The sequence below is a fragment of the Aplidium turbinatum genome, chromosome 18, assembly GCF_918807975.1.
Source record: "Aplidium turbinatum chromosome 18, kaAplTurb1.1, whole genome shotgun sequence".
In the NCBI taxonomy this organism is placed as follows: domain Eukaryota; kingdom Metazoa; phylum Chordata; class Ascidiacea; order Aplousobranchia; family Polyclinidae; genus Aplidium; species Aplidium turbinatum.
In genome coordinates this window covers 6,153,087-6,174,328 of record NC_137489.1, presented here as the reverse complement: position 1 = coordinate 6,174,328, position 21,242 = coordinate 6,153,087, and the positions used below count along the sequence as shown (strand labels likewise).

Here is a 21,242-nt window from a genome sequence, read left to right as displayed (position 1 = left end):
ATGGCTTTTATTGTTACTGTAGATACGTCAAAATCGACAACAATGCCACTGCATTTTAGTCATTGGTCAAACAAGATTCATTTCAGCTTGGGCCATACGCAACGTTGGAGAATTGGAAACATAATTGCAGCGAAACCAGCCAATCTTGCCATCAGCCATCAAACAACTCCGTTTCGAAACGAACCGGAATGGCCATTACTTTGGGCTATTAGGCTTAATTATTTTAATCGGATTCCATGTAAAATTTCAATAAGGTAGATCAGTAGACTAGGCCGAAGCAAAACAAACTTTGAGTGAATCTGAGTTTAATATTTTAGTCGTAACTCGTAAAAGGTGATTTTCATCATTGTGCCAAAAGTTTGATAAAATACAGTGAGTAACTGAGTATACTGTAGAAGCGTGCCAATCGCAGTGCCTTAGCCTGGGTCAATAGCTAACGCCCTTTCAAGTTTCCGATAAGATTTTTCAGTCCGAGGCTGAAAACACACAAACATTGGCCTACAAGGTTTAGTCGCAACAAATTTTCGCTTGCCTATAATTTTATATTTATACAATACATACAAGTAACCTATGCGGCAAAGCCAAACGGCAACAAGATATAGAAAGCCCAAAACATAGCCTATCTAAATAAGCTATCTCACACGAAACTACTATCTTGATCGGTTCCGTAAAACCGAAACAAACAAGATAGTGGCATTTTGCTCGTATTTATCCTAGGTACATCACATCTGCAGTCTGTACATAATTTTTCACATGCGAAGTAAAGGGGCTCTTCAACTACCATATTATGCGCTGGAAAGAGGGTCAAAATGTAACAGGCTTATAGCCCAGCCTAAGTTGGCCAAAACGTCAACTATGGTGGGATGAAAAATAGAAAAGCAGCATCATAAGATATTTGAAAAGTCCCATAGCATATAAGCCACAGGATGAAGAAAACAGTTTATGCTAAAGCTATAATTTAAATTTACAAATGTTTCAGGTGAATTTATACAAATACAATCATTAAACAAAAATCCAACAAGAAAAATCTACCACTATCTCATCGAGCAAACGGTAGAGACGTTAAGTCGACAAAACAGCTAAGAACTTTAAAGTTGGGTTTATTTTGTACCACACCTATATCACCTGTGATCTTATTATTAGTAAGAATAGCAGTATTCCAGCTGAAAAAATCCGCCCTCATACATTAATTCTCGGCCTGCAAACCTTCAATTAATGGAAAAAGGGTCGGATTTTTCTAGCTGAGTTAAAAAACAGTTACAGCGAGAGTGTAGTGGAAGCAGCACAAATCTGAATTAAAAATGTCTTTGTACAACGATTCTACATAAACATGTCATTGGTTTAAATAAAAGAAAGCACCAGTAAGCAAAAGTTGCCTTTATCACAGTGCTACTACGTCTAGCAACCTCACTTGACGTTGAAGCAATGTAAATGTAATAAAGGCAAGTTTAGCCGCGTGGTTTGCAAGTGCACAGTTAGGGTAGATCACAACATACAATTGCTTTATGATTAAAATTTACAGTTAAAATGTTTTCAGCAGGTGAGTTTTCAAATTTCTGAAGCGATCTAGAGCTACAACCAACAGAAAAGAATTTCATAAGAAAGTGAAACTCACCGGTGCGACTGGCAAGACAGTGTTATAAACTCATACACGTAAAATATCGATCGGTTTCAAGATGACGTTTTGCTATGAAATTTATGAACACTTTTAATGCATACCATACTCTGGACTAGATCAACATGTGAAATCATCATATGACCAGGAGAAATGCTCAATTGCTCACAAACCTACATGAAAGTTGTATTTTCACACTGGAAGCTAAATTCATGCACATCTGCGGTGTTTTATACCATAAACCGGATAGCAAAATACGTTTTTGGAATGTTAGCGTGATTAAAAAAGATAAAATCGTGCTTTGGACAAATCAGCAGGGCCTGATTAAGGCTCACGGGGGCCCGAGGCACAGCTAAGTTTAGGGGCCCCTATTGGCAATCGCTTTCGATGCAGAGCAGCAGTGATCAACCGAAGCCTAACATACCAAGTAACTTTCCATGTAGCAAATGTACCCAAGACCATGCAAGCATTAATAATGATATAATATGGGTGCACCGGTGCAACCTATTTCGTACCCTGAACACTTCGTACCCTGAAAAGACCGAGAAAAAAAAATAGAACAAAGCCGAAGTCGCTGATCGGAGTTTTCGCAAACATTTCAAACAGCGGAAGTCGCTGGTCGGAGTTGTCGCAAACATTTCACCTTTCAATGCTAGACTGCAGTTATAGCCTATTATTACCACTAGCCTAGATCTACTTAAATTAATTATTAACTCTAATTATAAGAGTTGATTGCAATGCAATTTGCTAATGTGGACTGATAGCCTTACTCTTTGAGCTTTTTTTATTGTTAACGATCAGCACCGACAAGTCGCTGATAGGAGTTTTCGCAAACATTTCAAAAAGACAAAGTTGCTGGTCAGACTTGCCGCAAACATTTCAAAATTAACCGAACTTCACTTTCCTCCTCTCAATGCTAGACTACAGTTTTATTATTATTGTTTGGATTACTCTAACCATGTTTTCCTTCTTTTGCTATTCGAAAATGCGTTGTTTCAATAAAACCGTGAATCGTGTGCCGTATTGCATGACAGCCCCTATCATAGGCGTAACCAGGGGGGGGGGCAAAAGGGGCCATGGGCCCCCCAAATTTTTAAAGTTAGGATTCCGAAGTTGAACCCTTTGTTGAAAATATAATATAATTTGTATAATAAATTTATATCGTTTTCCAAGACATCTGGCTATTAACACCCCCCAGGACTTGTTTTAGACACACAGAAAGACACCAATAAATTTTGCAAATCGTAAATCGCGCAAACTTTACGCAATTTACGCTTCTTTTAACTAATCTGTGAAAGCAATTTCAGAATCGCTTACTCTGTTGGGTTTTTGTGTAGCTGAGTTTTTTGTGTTCTCTATCTTTAGTCGCAGTTTTTGCCCGTTCGTGTGTAACAGCTACCTTTAATAAGTTAATAGCTGTTTATTTGCTAATAAATTTCATACAAATATTACCCTGAAAGTGTCTCCAGAAAGCGTTACCGTATAATCCATTATTTGAGTGTAATTTTGCAAAAAAGTTTTCGGGGGAGCATGCCCTCGGACTCTCCATAGAATACGCGTGCCTTTGGCACGCTCTAATCCACCAGCTTTATTGGTCCCCTTGCTTAATCCACCAGGATACGCCACTGCACATCAGGTGGCGATGTCTTCAATCAAACACTTTATCGTTCTCTTCAATTCATCAAATATTTGGCCCACCCCAAAATTATTTTCTGGCTACGCCACTGGCCCCTATGAATGACTTTTGCTCATTGTGACGTGGCCTACCGTAACAGGAAAGAAACAAGACAGTGGGGCGCAATTGCATTGAAATTCTCTAGCTGTAGTTGCATTGGTAACAAACACAACATAGGCTAATGACAGTATTAAAATGTTTGCGGAAACTGCAATCAGCGACTTCGGCTTTTCTATTTCTCTCTCTCGATCTTTCAGGGTACGAAATCGGGGGACGAAGTGTTCAGGAGACGAAATAGGTTGCATCCATATAATATTATGCCTCGGTAGGCATCTCAATGTATGCTAGCATGAAATTCTACATTAAAAGTGAAGTAGGCCTAACAGAAATATTGTGTACAATGTAGCCTACATTGTACAACATTTAACACCAAAAATTGGGGGCCCCCAAAAGCAGGGGGCCTGAGGCCTGTGTCTCGTGTGCCTCATGGTTAATCAGGCCCTGCAAATCAGTGATATCACAATTCAAAAAACTGGATTATTAAACAAAAGAAAATAACAAAAGAAACAGACAATTCTCAAACTGCAGTGGCCTCATGCTCGTGTCTGCTTCACAGCGATCGCAGACGACGTCAAAACCTCGACGAAAGAGACTGTTCAAATACCATACAACATCTTCGTAGGGGGGAAGGGGCGATGACAATCGTTGTCGCGTCACACACATTGACAAAATACGTCACATGGGGTAAAGAAAAGGGTGATCTGATGTTTGAACAGACCCTAACTGTAGTTTAGAAAATTTCTTTCTACGTTAAACTAACAACGAAGTTTAGTAAATTCAAGCTAGATAAAAACACCTAATAATAAACCAAATTTCGCTACATGTTAAATTAATGATATTTACACGTAAAATATTACATTGAGAAAAGCAAGCTACAGCGTACGAGCATAACACAAAGGTATAAGGCGCAAGTGAACGTCACAATTTTCGTATTTTACAAAAACGTATGTTTGGAATGAAGAGATATCACATGAAACAACCTAACCAGCAAAAATTGCTTTTTTATTACTTTGACCTATTCCTGCCATCTAAAGTCGCTCTTTGGATGGCTGGAAAAAGTCCAACCCAGACAGCAAAATCCGTCATTTTAACATTAATTCAACGTCCGCAGACGTTGAATCAATGTTAAAATGACGGATTTTGTCGTCTGGGAAGTAAACACAATCTCAACTGTTACAAAATTAAGAAAAGTTGTAGTAATATATGATACAAGCTGTCAATCAAAACACAACAGTTACCATTTCAGCTTGCTAAACCAGTTTTTTACATTGTTTTTACGTCTGCAGACGCTCAATTAATTATGTAAAAATAATATTTGTTTTCGGAAACTAATCAAAGCTAACAAACGGATAACAGAACAAACTATGTAAAACCGATGCTGCAAGCTGCAATTTTTACATTGTTTCATTGTCACCAGATGTTGAAATGATGTCTAAAGCAAACTTTTTGCTGTAATAAAGGATTGAATAGAATTATGCAACTCAAAAATGAAAAAAAAAATCAAAAACGAGCCTCGATAAACTCAAGGGAAGCCATTGCATGTGAAAGGTATGAGCAATCAATATGAACTCCAGCACTTAAAGATTCAGTTTGTGAAACAGCAGCGCAACTCATAATCGTCAAAAACGCAAACTCGATAAATCCATAAAACATGTCGTTGTTAGCAAAAAGTTTATATTACCAATAATATAAGTTAACAAAGAAAAAAACCACTTAACACGGACCTACTAAAATCGACGTTATCAAACAATAACGTTAAAAGTGTTTTTAACATCATCAAAATTTTGAGGCAAATGGTGTTGTTGAGTCAGGTGATGTACATTGATTCAACGTCTGCAGACGTTGAATCAATGTAAAAATGGTTGATTTATAGTCTGAGTCAACTCTCGCCTCAATGGCATGAAAAAAATCACAAATCAAAAACTTTAACAACCTGAACCTAAGCTTAAGAAGAGACTGACTCAGCGTAGTTGCCTGGGAACAGACCAGTGACGCCATCAACCACGCCCTCGAACCACCCATCGTCATTCTTTCTCACTACGTAGACCATTTGATCTTCCTTCAAGTTTAGCTCATCCGCGTTCTCAGCAGAATAATCGTATATAATCACCACTGTCATGAAATATAGTTTGTTGTATTAAGAGAAGTGAAATGTTGATCGTTGGTTAAGCAACGTTCTTAATATAAGAATGAGTTTGAAAACGCTTAAATATAGGGCTTCACTGTGGATGGTTGGTTTTGAATCTTTATCATCGGACTGACAAAGCCTTGATTGGTTATTCCTGGTAGTTTCGCATACTTGTAGAAACTCTTGACGCAGAGTCGATCACCGAGATTGACAGAGTGAAGTTTCTGATTGTTGCTGGAGAATTATTTTATTCACTAGATGCCGCTGAATGGAGAGCAGTCCTGAAATGCGTTGCTCAAGCGCACACCCCGAGAGCCGAACCAGCGCCGCGTAATCTTGAGCCGGGCGCGTAACCACTGAGCTAACGGGGCTTTCCTTTTATACAAAATTATGGTCAAAGGGATGGAAAGCTATGCACCTCAATGGGTCGCTCTTCACAATTGTAGTTATAAAAAGACCAATTGAATTATCAAGAAAACTCGATAACTGCGATAAGTAAGTGTTTCACTTATTATTTCAAAAAAAAACAAAAAAAACACTGATTATGCAGTTGAAAAAGTTTCACTGCTTAAAGGACAAAAAGCGGAAACTGTGGGCAACGTTCTGTCCTATGAACTGCAAGTTATCAATTTCAACCATGAAACCATGAATAAGAGATGACTGTTATTAGAATACAATAGCTCAATAAAATATATCATCGATTGTATAAAGTGAATACAGCTCAAACGTGCAATCGCATTTGGGGATTTCCCAATCCTATTCTGATAGTCCATAACTGGTCGACATTCAGAAATGTTTTTAGCTTTTCTAGATTTTTAGAGTTAGACGTTTTGCATGTATCGCATGTTAAACCATGCATTCTATGTGAAAAGAAATGAATCCCATAGACAAGCATACTATAAGGTAAACTTACATCAGACTGAGAAGTTCTGGCCTAGTTGTTTCGAGCAAGCTTGAACAATGAACACACAGTGTTTCCTTGTAATTAGTTTGTAAATGATCAAACAACCAGAAAAGCTCACTTGCTCAAGCAATGTGTCATTTCTAGAAAAGGTTTTCACCAAAATTTCATTTTGGAAACAGCCGGACATTGCCGAGCCAGTGAAAATCACGAACTTACTTTTTTCAAGATAAGTTTTCGGAGCCCAATCCGGCTCCATGATAACTCCATCCATCGGAGACAATCCTCCGGAACCCATTGAAGGAGGAGGCGGAGGTAGAACATCGTTTCCCATGGGAGAGCTCGGAGACACATTCGCACCCAGCGAAGGGGGTAGTGGGGGAATTCCCATATCTAAAATTTAGTCGTACAGAAAAGTTTAAAAACCAAGAGTGAGGTTGTTGATAATAATTTTACGCAAAGAATGTAAAGAAAAATAAGCTGCAATAATGTGCGTGACATCCATATTACAATTTGTCATTCCTGCCCAGTCGGCTGAATGAAGAGACGTGTTTACAAAACTACATTAACATGGTGAAAGGCAGCGGCTTCTGATGCTACTTTGAAAATCAAAAAAGGTGCCTCGAATCATCTCAATGCATGTAATTAAAACGTCATGAGACGTGTTTTTCCTCGTGTAAGAAACCATGAACACGATGCAGGTTAATTCCTTTGCCATGTTAAGTTCACTCTTGCGCATTTCCTATTTTAATTCACTTATGTGTAAATCGGTTGTTCAGATGCTTGACAACGGCTAGATTGTATAGCCGAACAATTTTTACAATATTTCTTTACAGAGACGTTTCTTTATCATATATTATGTTAGATGCGGTGTCGTTGCTTGGCTTTACCCGCTTGTGGTTCCACAAAGTTACCTCTACCAAAATTGTGAAATCAGAAAAGGCGATAATCAGAAAACTGATGTCATAATACGTTTGATACCAGTGTATAATAGAATTGGTTCATAGAACTGTAATAACAATGCACAAATGCAATAACCACTTCCTTCATGAAACGCGGAAGTCTTTGTGTAACCTTAATGAAAAGCTGCTGTGCTGCGCAATGCATATGCAGCGGTGCTGGCGAGTTTAAAGCTGCTGGAAATGCAACTTGTGTCCACGTTGGCTTGGATTTCCAACAAATCATCAGAAAACGGATATCCATGCCATGACTGAGGGTTGCAACCAAAAAACGTCATGGTTTCCAACTGGCTGGACTGCTTCTCAACTAGATTATTTCTTTTTACATTGATTTAAAGTCTACAGACGCTGAATCAACGTAAAAAGCACTGGGCTTTAACTGAAGTTTGGCAAAAAAGGAAATAAATTGTTTGAAAAGTTGACTGATAGTCTAAGTGAAATATCCTACTATCTCAGAACACCCATACTTCAAGATTTTTTTAACTGAAATCTGAATAATTTCACAAATGAAATGAAATTTTATTGTTGTAAAGATTTATATATTTTGATGAAATGGAAAAAGCATCATGCAAACCTTAAAATAAACAACTTATCAAATGCAACAATATCTTACCAACCAATGAACATTGAACAATTGAACATGCCAGCATGAAAAATCAACACATCAATAACCCAGCTAGCAAAATCCGCTCGTTTATGTGGTTCCACAGTTTGCGGAGGTTAAACCAATGTAAAAAGAACGGATTTTTCCAGCTGAGAATCATTACAAAGTATGAGTTGTAACAATATCACAACTAGTAAGTAATTTTTCTGATAATGATTTATTTTTGAACAGGCTAACTCTCCAACGAGACTAAGTTGCCGTGTTTACGTCGTTCAAACGATGTTGAAACCATGTAAAGATGACAATTTTTGCTAATTAATTCGGTTCTTTGGGGGTGCAATTTTACGAAAATCGATCAAATCACGGTCATAATCCCAGACAAAAAACCAACCGTTTTTAAGTGCAATGTGCAGACTTTGATTTTTGTCTATGAAAGCTAACCAAATTTCTAATAACATCAAGAAGAATATCAAGAAGAAATCATTTAAGCACGTACCTGCTCCAGTCATGCGAGCGGTGAACCCGGTCATGGGGAGACTTGGGTTGCGGCTCGCAACCCCAGAAGGGTGCGATTGGGCGGACAGCATATTGGATGGGGGAGGGGGCGGTAAATCGGCCACTGATTAATCATTGAGAAACAAAATCAAAAAAGATTCATCAGAAAACTCAAACCAAATTCGTGATGAGAGGGTTATCAAAATGACATTAAGTACCATCAAATGAACACAACATAAGAGTAAAAAAAAACATGTCTGCTGACAAATTAAATCAAGGAAAAGCAGTTGCAATTGGAATATCAACACAAGCATGCAAAAATCATTACTAAAAAACACTAAAATGAAGATAACGAGAGCTGCTAAATGTAAGTTATATTAGCAAATCGTTACAATACTTTTGTCGTTTTTGATATTTGAAAGATTAAGTACCTTGTACCCAGAGATATCCCTGGTTGTACCACATACATTACATTTTTAGATTGATACATGTTAAAATTAGCAACAATGCTAAGAAGGTGCTTTGAATGTTTGCATTTCTCCACGTAATAAACGCGCAGCGTATCCAAACAATATTGAAAGTAACGTCCGTACCTGCTGTTGTTGCATAAGTTTGTGCAGAACCTCCAACAGTTGGTGCCCTGTAAAATTTGGTAAAATAATAACGTACAAGAAAGTGCGTGGTAAACAACAACGATAAATAAAATGAATACGACAGGAATTGATACTGTGTCAGGTTATCATCACAAATTTTTGACAGCTGAACTAATTTGTTTGAACACAATAGAAGTTTGAGCTCGAGGCTTTGTTTTTACGACGTAATCTCTACAAGCGTTTTGCTCTAATGAGAAAAAAACGTAGCGGTCCAACATTGAAGCCGTCATCAGGTAATCGCACCCTCTTGACTGGCAAGCAGTGGAGTTGACATGGGGGTTCATAGGGTGATTTCGAGCCGGGATGATTTTAGGGGCCAGTAAACTTGCGAAGGGGGTCGAGAACTTGAAGAATCTACCGGATGTTCTTTGTTTATGCCTTGTTTATAGAAATATTTTGAATCGGGGACGGAGGATCACTTTGGTACCGGGCCCAAATTACCCTCTCTACAGCCATGCTGGGAAGTGCGGGTCTCAATCTCTATAACATCAAAGTAAAAATTTTGTGCAAACATACTTTCCGTCTACTCCCACAACTGGAATGCTATATCCTCCATTGGAATCGCTTGGAGGAAGCACTGGAGGTGGAAATCCCATCGATCCAACAGGTGGAGGAGGTGGCGGGATCACCGGACTCATGGGAGGCGGGAAGTCATCTGAAGAAGAGTTCAAAAAATATTTAATAGTGCACAACCAGTCAATCATGCACTGACTTAATGGAAAACCACGAAATGTGGCCACTGACTTGTTGAGTTAAATGTAAATATGAAAATAACGCAATAAGCCGGCTTTCGTGAACTTGTGAAAGCAAAAAAAAAACACATAAAGCAAACATTAAACAACCAGATACTGATTTCTAGGGTGGTAACAGTCTAATAGTGCTCGATAAAACTGTAATATGACTTTGACGCGGCGGATTTTCGTTATTTGGAAACAAAGCTCTTATCTTTTATAGTTAAACGAGGAAGTGAATCACTGACAAAAACCTGGTTTTTATTTATTTTTTTTATGTGTGTTTGGCCGTTAGTTTGCCTACGACAACTCACAGTAGACAATAATTACACTGGTCTACAAGAAACTTTTGTATGACAAACTAACAATAGTTTCCAAGTAAATTTGGTGCGCTGGACTCGAATCTGAAATCAGAACTTGACTATCACGTCAGAATTTCATGATAACCCACTTTTTCTTTTTTTTCAAGCAAAAAACAAATATTTTATAGAGTTTATTGCTTCCAACATTGTATTTATGACGTAACAATTGTGTTAGCAGTATGATGTAAGAGTTGTAATTGTTTGAAGTAATGCATTGGGTGTTTCGATTTTGTGACATTACAACATGTCATAATTGACTGTTAGTTATGTATGTTCCTTACAGGGTGTTACAGTATATCATTTGGGGACTATGTCATTGTTTTTGAGATTGTTGCCTGCTTTTTCTGTAGTTATCATCACCATTGTCAGCCATTGTTGTTCCACTGCAGGATGAAGGCCTTCCCCTTATCTTTATAATTTTGTCTGCCTTTGCATGTTTGTGTCCAGTGTTTGTCGAATTGGTAGAGTTCGTCTCGCCATCTTGTTTTCTGTTTCCCTCTTTAGCGTTTATTGTCAAGCGGTCTTGAAGGTCTAGCCTAGAAGGATGAGTACCAGACCAAGTAACTGCAGACGAGGTTGATTGAACAATGAACATCCAACCAAATTTTTGCTTCCTCTGCGGAGAGTAGACCTACACTTTACCTTCTGATTCTGTGAAGCTGTTCACCAGGCACAAGCTTGCCTAAAAGCGATGCTTTGATATGAAGTCGGGGATCAGAACAAAAGCCACACTTTACAATTACATAATGCTATAGATGTAGTAACACATAGCTTGTGTTGTGGCTTGATGGTAAAATGAAGGCAACGCCTTGCAATGTCAATGGTGTGGCATGAGTAAGTACTATCACTATAGGAATATGTAGTTGGTTTGGTACGACAAAAATATAAAAATATTTTAGCAGAAAGAAATCTAAAGTTCAATATTCAGCTTGTCTTTTAACTCTTCGTCTCCTACCATGGTTCTGAGATAGCTATTGAGCTTCCTCCATCTAGAAAGGAAGACTTCTTACTGATTGATGAACCTGCAAGTTTCCTACAATGCTGTAAAAGTTTGGCCACCGAAGGAAGATCCTACAATCGGGAGAAAGCGTACAAGCCGTACATGTCCAATTTAGCCTTCCAGAAATAGTACACCTGCCTTTGATATGTATTGAGGTTGGATATGGCTTTAGATGGAAATGGGTTAGTTTATCTGGAAGAAAACTTGTACTGCTAGCAAAACTAATGCCAAACTGTTTTTTATATTTATTGGACCATGAATCGGGCACCCTTTGCTTGACGATGGCTTCAAAGAATCGTTAAGCTTCCCATGCTAAAAGGATGGGCTGGATTAAAAGCAGTAGTTGAGAATCTTTTTGAAAAATTTGAGAATGAGCAGTTTAGTGACATCGTTGAGAACATTGTTTTGCTTTGTTAACATTTTTGTTGACTTTTTATTATTGTTTTTGACCTTTGAATTTTTGTTGTACGCTGAAAATAACTAAATCGGTGCTTACAGAAAACTTAACGCGATAGAGAAAATCTAACTTCAGATTTGAGTTCAGCGGCCGAAATTCAGCTAAGATCACCTATTTACATGATTTGTATGAATTTGTTTTTGTAGGTTAGTGTTATTATCTGTCATAATAGAATTTAATAAACTAGTAATATACCTAATAGTACATCATTATACCGAAAAATTGTACCGTATGTTTAATTCGAATTTCGAAATGATACTAGTGGTGTGAGTCTGTGTCAGTGCTTCAAATCCTCTACAAGTAGGCCAAGAAAGAGTATCACATTTTTTCAATTCAATGGATGCCAGTTGCCAATCACACAAACAATGAACAAGACCATTATCCAAGTTAATCACATCATCCATATCTAATATACTGTATATCTCACATTACCAGAAACTACAGGCGGAGGTGGTGGCATCCCAGAACCTGAAAAAGGATGAAAAAGTTTAACTCCATCCTAATGTAGATGTAACCTTATGTATAATTGAGCAACGGTACTTCTATTGTATATGTATGATTCGAAACGATATCATTTATTAAATTCCAGAGAGCACAAATAAATATAAGGACGGCTGGCCTAAGGTCACGGTTCAAATCAACTACAAGAAAACATATTCTAAAAATTCTTTTTACTTCAATTAATACTTTTTCAACCAATTATGTATAAAGATGATATCATATCCAAAATAAGCTACCTGCAACCATAGGTGGAGGTGGTGGCATCCCAGAACCTAAAAGATGAAGAAGTTTAATGTCATAGTGGAAGTGATCTACTTCCCGGTTGAAATTATCATTTAAGAGAGGGGTTCCCAACCTGGGGGCCATGAGCCCTTTTCAAGGGGGCCATGGAAAAATTTGAAAAATAGTAATTTTTTTGATTTATCATCTCTAAGTCCACTCCAACACTATATACAGTAACAAAAGAAAAAAATTAAAATTTAATAAAAAGGTTAGTACATTTTTCCCAAATCTTCATGAAATGGTCTTTACCGGTTACTGTATAAACAAGTTTTTTTTAATTAAAATGACGTTTCTTAGTTTTTTCAAAAGGTTGAAAAAAATAGGGGGCCATTAATTTTTCAAAATTTTCTAAGGGCGCCACGGTGTAAAATGGGTTGGGCACCCCTGATTTAAGATGACAAGAAAATAGCACGTAATACAGTATATGTGATGTGCCAGCGTATCACTCAATCATGAAAACGTGATATGACTTTGTGAGATCAAACATGCATTTTCGTTATAGGGTTAAAAATGTTAGTACATCCACAGCCAGCAAAGCCACTCAACCCAAAGCTTCATATGATGAGTTGCATTAAAACCTGAGACGGTCTGGGTTTGACAAACCGAAACATTTTGACTGATGATACACAGCATAATAAAACTTCTGTGTTTTTACGTTTTTTTATATTACAGTCATATGATTCGCTTATATAGAATGGAACATGTACTGGGATAAACCACGTTTTTAACTTTCTTTGTGAGAATAGTTAAGGCTGTATGAGTTTTAACACAACCATCACAACGATAGGAAGAAAGTTGTGTAGCCTACGTATATTGAATATGGGGTGCAATAGACTTAGAGCCAGAGGAATGGGTTTGAACCTCATAGAAATACTTACCAGGTGATGGGGGTGGAGCGACACCTGGTGGTGGAGGTGGTGGCACTCCAGGGCCTGAAAAAGGTTATGCCTGAGTCATGGCGACTGATGGTATTTTGGTTTTTCAAGATTATATATTACATGGAAATGAATTATTTACATGATGAATTAATTATAAACATGATCTGACATACATACCAGATGGGATTACTAGAATAAATGAAACCAATTACAAGACATTGAAAAGTAGTGACTGTTGGGGTCAAAATATACACATGTTTTGGTGTACATCAGTCTATCACAGCTATTAATAGCAAAGCTTCTTCATACGATTAGTGCGTGAAAGCTGTATTGAAGCAAAATTTCAAGAACACAAATTTCTGTGCAGTTTACACCCTTAGTAATATTAAATTCACAGATTAGTACAGTAATCTATAACACAACAAACGATTTCAAGCTCACACAAAGGCTATAAGCTCTTTCCATAATATTATACTTTAATGAAAATATATAGCAGATTTGATGGGCGTATGATCAATTGATCATTCAAGATTTCTAGTGTGCTTGTAGAGTTCAATAAAATTTCTGAATCTTTGGTTTCATATACTTTGGAATCAAGCTGTATTTAGATCTTACCCATTTTATTATTGTAATGCAAGCTTGCAACTTGGTAGGCAGAATCAGAGCTGCCATTTGAGCTAGAACGTGCATGAAACATGTTGGGCAATCGTCGATCTAAAACCATAATTTCACTCCAAAATAAAGCCATGCAGATACTAATCAATTTGATAGGCAGTTAGTCAATTATTTCAAGCAAACAGAGCACCAACAAAGTTCTTTTGCAAATATATATTTGTGCATGACTCTTTTCACAGTATCAATCTTAAAATCAAGAACTCAAATGAATTATGACTAAATTAATTTGTGATCTCTACTACCCTAAATCATAATTAAAACATATTCACAAATGATTGTAAAAGTGTAAGCTCTTGTATTGTAAGTATCGATATACTTTGCTATAGCAATTGACATCGCCAAATAAATCTCTATAGCAACAGAGATGCAAAAAGGTAAAGGTTCAAAGCAATTTTGAATGAAATTAAAGTATAATTTGCTGCATTACACTAATAAGTGGGGTTCGGTTCTGTATGAGTGATAATTTCAAACATAATTTCAATTTTACAAGACTCCATTCACTTTCAAACAAAAAGAAAGCCGGTTGCTGTTAGTGAATGTAGCCTACTGTTTTTGATTATATATTGTAACATAATTCCAACAAAAAGAACATGCATGCCTTAATCATCATTTGGGTTATTTCACAAAATATGTTTTTACACAAAAAGTTTAGCAATAGCAAATTACTACCTTGAATACTGAAACTCAAGCCCAAGTCAAAATATTTCATTTCAGCAAGCACAGTAAAGATGTTAATAAATACACACCAAATTTTATAGTATGTAATCATTTAATCAAGCCACAGAATGATTTATGAAAATATATAATAACCATTAACAAATTTGTATGTATGTCTTACTGCTCTGACTGTAATCAGGAGGCACAGTTGGCGCCTTCACAGCTCGTAGTGTGCCATATCCACTAACGGTGCTCTTCAAACTGTCTCGCTTTGACCCACTACAACACAAATTTGCTGTAAGCACACCTCGCTAAAGTTTTTTATTTCAAAAACATACGTTTACAAAAAAATTGAACAAAATGTTTCTTTTTTAAATTACTTGCAAAATTTAAATCCAAAAAAAACACCGGCATAAATTATAACACAAAAAAACACCTCTAGGCTACACCACAATAATGTGCAATGAAAACAGCTTATGATAATACCCATCAGTTGATGATGCTGGTGACTTTTTAACACCAGCAGCAGAAGATCGTCTTGCTGTTCCAGTGTTCGGCTGGGCATTGATTTTGACTCCATGACCGATGTCATCCAACTCAGAAAAATCAACAGGTTTTCTCACATATTTTACAGGCCTGGATCATAAATATATGCCTTAAGTAATTAAATTACCAGCCAACACAGACTGTCTTAACATGACTGAAACCTAGCACATCGTTTTTCAATTATATTTTATACAGCTTCGGTAGAAAGTTTGTCTTGTTGAACCATAGGCATACGAAGCCGAGCAACGTTATCAAGTTTAACATATTAAAGATTATTATATTTACAAAAACACAAAACTACGCAACAATTAAATATCGTTTTGATATTGATATTTAATTGTTGCGTAGTTTTGTGTTTTTGTAAATATAATAATCTTTAATATGTTAAACTTGATAACGTTGCTCGGCTTCGTATGCCTATATTTTATACATCCAAGCTTGTTATGAATCAAAAATACAGTATACTGAGTAAACTAAAAGTTATTGAAAAAATTCTGTGCAGCATTAACTTTAAAAAAATACAAATTTTTGATGTTTCTATTGCAGTTCAACTTGATGCAGAAATTACTCAATATATAACCATCATGCATGAAAAAACTGGTGGGAATTACAATAATATTTCAAGCTTGCAAACTATTGAAAATCAGCTAACCTAATACATTGATACTTAAACAGCAAATCAAGTGAAAAGTAACCTTTCTGGATTAGTTGGAGCAACGATCTGATGTGCTCTTGTAGTTACTTTGCTGGTTGTAAGTAATCCAATCTCACGGCGAGCTATTTTTTCTTTGTGAATATCAACAGTCTAAAAGAATACCAATGGTCAACAGTCTAAAGTTCTAAAAAAATAACAGCACACACAGGTAATAATTCACATATTTAGACCGTCTGTGTGTAGCCTATACGGTTCATGATAAAACCTAACTACACACAGCAACAATGAAAATAAAATTAACAAATGCCATTTAAAATAAAAATGAACAATAAACTTTTCACAACACAGTAACTTCAACAAAAACTTCTAACCAGACTATTTGGACTTGTTCAAAGAGAAATTTCTTGTAAGAACAACTTTGTGCCAAAGCAACTTGTGAAATTGACTTTTCTTATTCACCTATCCATAAAATCTACAATAGTAACTTACTTGCGATATATTGTTGATTGCAGAATCCATATTTGACAGTTGGGCAGCTTGTATATCCAACATTTGCAGCATATTACTAGCCAAAGTGTTAATTTGATATGCCACAGAAGCAAGAGATTGCGTGGTATAGTTCTTAGTTTCTTCCAACGCAGATTTCTTGTCAGCTTCCTAAATTTTGTAATGGTGGTAAGAAAAGGTACCGTAACTCAAAAAACTAATTATTTTTTAAAATCAATGCATTTTATGTATTTACAGTGTTTGGTAAAAAAAAACAATTATTTGATTGAATCACGCTAGGATACTCCAAAATTTTTAAAACAAGACATGCAATACATTTTTTTAAAGTTGCGAATGTACTGCAGTGAAAACAAAAACATTATTTAGTATCACATGACTTGCACTGCTGAGCCTTTGTGGGAGAGGGCATCTAGTCCTTACATCTGTTTAGTGTCAGACTGCTGGGTATGCCTGATACAAGCAAAGGTAAAATACCCTGTGTTGTTCTGAACGTCAGGGGTCACCAGTCCTCACACCCTAACCTAAATGCGAGAGTGGGAGCTCTCGATGTTGGGTTGCTCAGCAAAGATAAGTTTTTTCTGACAACCTTTATGTTGTCAGAAAAAAAACTTAAGTTTGTGGTACCGACGTAAAGCAAAATCCCCAAAGAGAATTTACCTTCTCCAATGGTTGTGAATCTAGTTAATAAGCACCTTGCACAATGAGTTAAATTCAGCATTAAGCACCAGTAAAAAACATGAAAATCAAACTTAAACTAGTTTGCTTGTTTTCTGACCTCTTGGCGGTTTCAAACAAATGAACATACCGTAAGTCCATAAATGGTGTAGTGTGTTGAATCACAGTCAGTTTAGTCTAACACATAAATAAAGCATGCAAACACAACTCACTTCATCAACAATGTATTTACTTAATGAACCGAAACAACAGAAGGTGATCAAATAGGAACTTTAACCTTATGGATACGAATTCTATTTGATGTTAAAACTACAATTGTTCGAGGCGAAATTGTCCCCTGTGGCTAAATCCTTGATTAGTGTGACTCCAGGTAAAACTTATAAAAGTCAGATTTTAACTTACCTCAGAATACTTTTGCGTGCAGTAGGAAGCTACTTTTTGTAAGTTATTGTGACTGTCAAGCAAGGATTTGCGGCCATTAGGTATTTCTTCACTTAACAGCATTTGAAGCTCTGCCATTCTATCTTGCCTGTACACCTTAGCACCCACCTAACTATAGATTTACAACTCAAAACGTTCAACAGTTGCCCAAAGTCTTCTACGTTTTCTAATGTTGAGCTTGTCTAGTGCAAGAGTTTGCGTTTGCTCGCTGCAGTGCATATCCTCCTGGCTATTCTCCTAAACCGGATACGTTTTGATAACGGAGTAATTAGCGGATATTAGAGACAAGTGCGGATATCTGAGTTGATTTTTTTTTTTACAAAATTAGGACGAGAGATAGAAAGAGTAAAATTTTATTTCTTCTGTTGCGAGAATAGTACGGTACAGTTATACACAATTCGAATATAATAGCAGCATAGCAATGTAGATACCACAACAGACAGGAAGCAGCGGAGGACTATATCAGTCATCGAGTCAGCTACTTGGTATTTTATGTTTTATTAAATGAGCATTACGTGCTGCTTCCTGTCTGCTGTGGTATTTACATAGCTATGGTACTGTTTTATTCGTATTGTGTATAATTGTACCGTACTATTCTCGCAACAGACAAAATAAAAGGTTTCTCTTTCTCTCTCTCTCTGCATGGCCAAATTTTGAGAAAGAAAAAATGCCTGCACAAAACTCAAATGGACGACGGCAACGTTGACAGATGAGCCCGGGGGCTGCCTGTTTAATCTAGGGCCAAAGATAATTTTAAAGGTCTGGAACTCGGAATGGAGGGTAGGTTGAACCATTAGCCTACACATTACCATAGAATCGACAAGGAAGAAAGAAAAGCATGAGTTACAAGGAAAAAAGTGTGTGTTTCAAAAAGGAATACTTTCACACAATTAGCAGTGAAGAAAGAGAAACATAAAGTGCAAGAAAAAGGTGTGGGTTTCGAAAAAAAAAAAAAAATTTCTTTCTTTTAATTCTATAGTCATGTGTGATAATTTACGGAAATACAAACAGAAAACTTGAGAAACACTTTGAAAAACTTTTTTTTGTTTCATTTCAGACAGCTTTGGGTTTATGGGGAAGAGTAATTTCTCGATAAATTTTCAATAGTTTTCTGCTTCTATTGAAGTTATTGTCTTATTGTCTCAAATTTCCTTTTTAGAGGTGTTTTGTTTTTAAGTCCTAGTAGTCTCATTGTTACTCGGCCCAAATTATCTTTTCAACGCTTCTGGCACAAACACTACTTTAAACTTTGCACATTACTAAAAACAAGTTACCTGTAGGCATCTTATTTATTGATGTTACGGACAATTTTCAAATCAAACGTCATATAAAACCGTTCAGGTCTACTGAATCTTAACGTATTACGTCATGGAATTTTTCCAAAAAAAAAAATGAGCCAAGATTGCACCATCGTTCGTAAGACTTGTATCACACCTGTCGAAACATTGCATCATCACCTTTGAACACCTATTGAGGATTGTTTCACAATGTTTCACTATTACGTCACAGTACCTGCTTACGTGCGTTTGAGATATTGCAATGTATTCTAGTCATTCGTAAAATGGTAGCTTGAAAGTTGGCCGCATATTTAACTGTTTGCTTAGTGCTTGCCAGCTGGATAAAATTTCCGTCTTTATCTAAGTAGTTTGTATTGTAGTGACAAGTTTTTGGTGGTGTATCGCGTTGCACCTCATTTTTTATACCGTGGGCTAATTTTACAAAAATACACTTTTTGAATAGACGTTTCAAAAGAGTGTTTCTTTTTTGGGCATTACATACAGACGAACGGATCCGGAATCTTATGTTACAATTTTCCCACGAAGAGATTATGGTTTACCGCTGTGACCAATTGATGGTATTTATTCTTTTCATTTTCATAAAATAAAATTTTTGTAAGTAGAACTTGTCAATTTTCATTGTTTTAAAATTCTAAAAATCCCATTGTTAGTTGTTACTTTGGCACGAGTTATTCTCTCAACGTTTCCGGCACAGACACGAGAGTTCAAATTTTACTTATTATTGGAAAAAACTACTTGTATCATATTTTTAGATGATTATTTTTTCATAAAGTTTAATTTTCGTTCGTATGACATGTCAGATGTCACTGCTTGCTCTCAATTTTGCAAATAAAAAAGATGACTTTTTTCGCCAATCAAGCGTAACCGCATAAACAACTGCCAAACTGCTGGTTGCATTTTGCAGACCAGAAGTGGAGCTGTTGAGTCTTTATTCATTGATAAATGCTGGACTGGCAGCCTATTATGCAGCAGGAAATTTTTTTATAATAATCAGTATTGACTTTACAAACATTCAGTACAAGTGCTTTTTCACTATTAATGCATTAGTATGAATAATTATGTCAACATGTACATGTGAATTAAAGATCACAACATTTTTTTATAAAGTATAATTCAGTATGTCATGCTCCTCAGGAGGCCTATAGGCATTTCTCTCTAGAGCAGCATACTGTTCATAATCATAAGAGAAATTAAGGGCTGTAATCGAAGAGATGCCACTCTGCCATCGACAGCATGGTTTTGAGTATCTTGCTGAAGACGTAGCCACAAGCTCTTGAACAGTGTATAGCCGGCGCCCTTTGAAACCTGGGCTCTCACTACTCGACTATGCAGCCGATAGCAAAATAGGGTAGTAGTGTCTTTATAAGTGTGTTAGGGGCTCAATTGTATTTGCTTTATAGACAGCAAAGCTGCCATTTTTACATCATTTTAATGACTAGTTACCGTAGTATATAGGCAGTGGCTATTTGACCGGCTCCGGTCTTTGAATCTGAAACACTATTTGACCGGTCATGACGTCATTACATAAGTACTTTTTTCTTTTTCTCTTTCAAAGCAAAAGACGTGAAGCGCCGATATAAAGTTCTAAATTCAACACGTTGTCTTCAACTCAGTCCGTGGCGCATACGTTGCGTCTCGGGTTGCCATTCTAGAGGGGATGAGTTCGATACTATCCAGAAGCATTGACTTTATTTTCATTTTTTTTTTTTTTATTTAAACTTTGAACCGAAGCGCATTTTTGTGGTCAATTTTTAATTTGAGTAGCCTATAGCCCATTTTTTTATGTCTTTTCAAATGTGAGAAATAAAGTTAGAGTTTTTTTAATTTGCTGGAATTTGAGAATTTCCCTGGGTAATTTTCCGATCGTCATAAGTGACCGTGTTTGCTGAACGACCCTACATTTTTGCTCTCAAGTTAGTTATATTTTTTAAAAAAGTATTGTATAGGCTATAACTAACTTGAAAGCAAAAATGTAATTTTCTTTTAAAAAAAATGGACGATTGGAAAATTGGACCACTTATCACGATCGGAAAATTACCCAGGGAAATTCTCAAATTCCAGCAAATTAAACAAACTCTAACTTTATTTCTCACATTTGAAAAGACATAAAAAAATGGGCTGTAGGCTACTCAAATTAAAAATTGATCACAAAAATGCGCTTCGGTTCAAAGTTTAAATAAAAAAAAAAAAAATGAAAAAAAGTCAATGCTTCCGGATAGTATCGAACTCATCCCCTCTAGAATGGCAACCCGAGACGCAACGTATGCGCCACGGACTGAGTTGAAGACAACGTGTTGAATTTAGAACTTTATATCGGCGCTTCACGTCTTTTGCTTTAAAAGAGAAAAAGAAAAGAGTACTTATGTAATGACGTCATGACCGGTCAAATAGTGTTTCAGATTCAAAGACCGGAGCCGGTCAAATAGCCACTGCCTAGTATATAACGTTTCCGGTTGTTGAAATGTTGTGGAAATGGTATTGTGCCAT

At 36.5% G+C, this 21,242-nt stretch overlaps 1 protein-coding gene across 2 annotated transcripts; it reads right to left on the bottom strand.

Moving 5' to 3' along the window:
- On the bottom strand, positions 1–17,677 carry LOC145787282 (abl interactor 1-like). 2 transcript variants are annotated; one of them, XM_082598992.1, is made up of 13 exons: positions 17,419–17,677; positions 16,324–16,491; positions 15,875–15,984; positions 15,120–15,269; positions 14,815–14,912; positions 13,302–13,355; positions 12,378–12,413; positions 12,073–12,108; positions 9,607–9,745; positions 9,031–9,077; positions 8,439–8,561; positions 6,599–6,772; positions 1–5,462 (listed from the first exon to the last, which is right to left on the bottom strand). In XM_082598992.1, exons 1-13 carry the CDS (start codon positions 17,533–17,535, stop codon positions 5,296–5,298), a joined length of 1,419 nt encoding a protein of 472 aa, XP_082455118.1. In that variant the 5' UTR covers positions 17,536–17,677; the 3' UTR covers positions 1–5,295. The 2 variants fall into 2 exon arrangements, with proteins under 2 accessions (XP_082455118.1, XP_082455119.1); XM_082598993.1 differs by lacking the exon at positions 13,302–13,355.
- Positions 17,678–21,242: the final 3,565 nt, after the last annotated feature.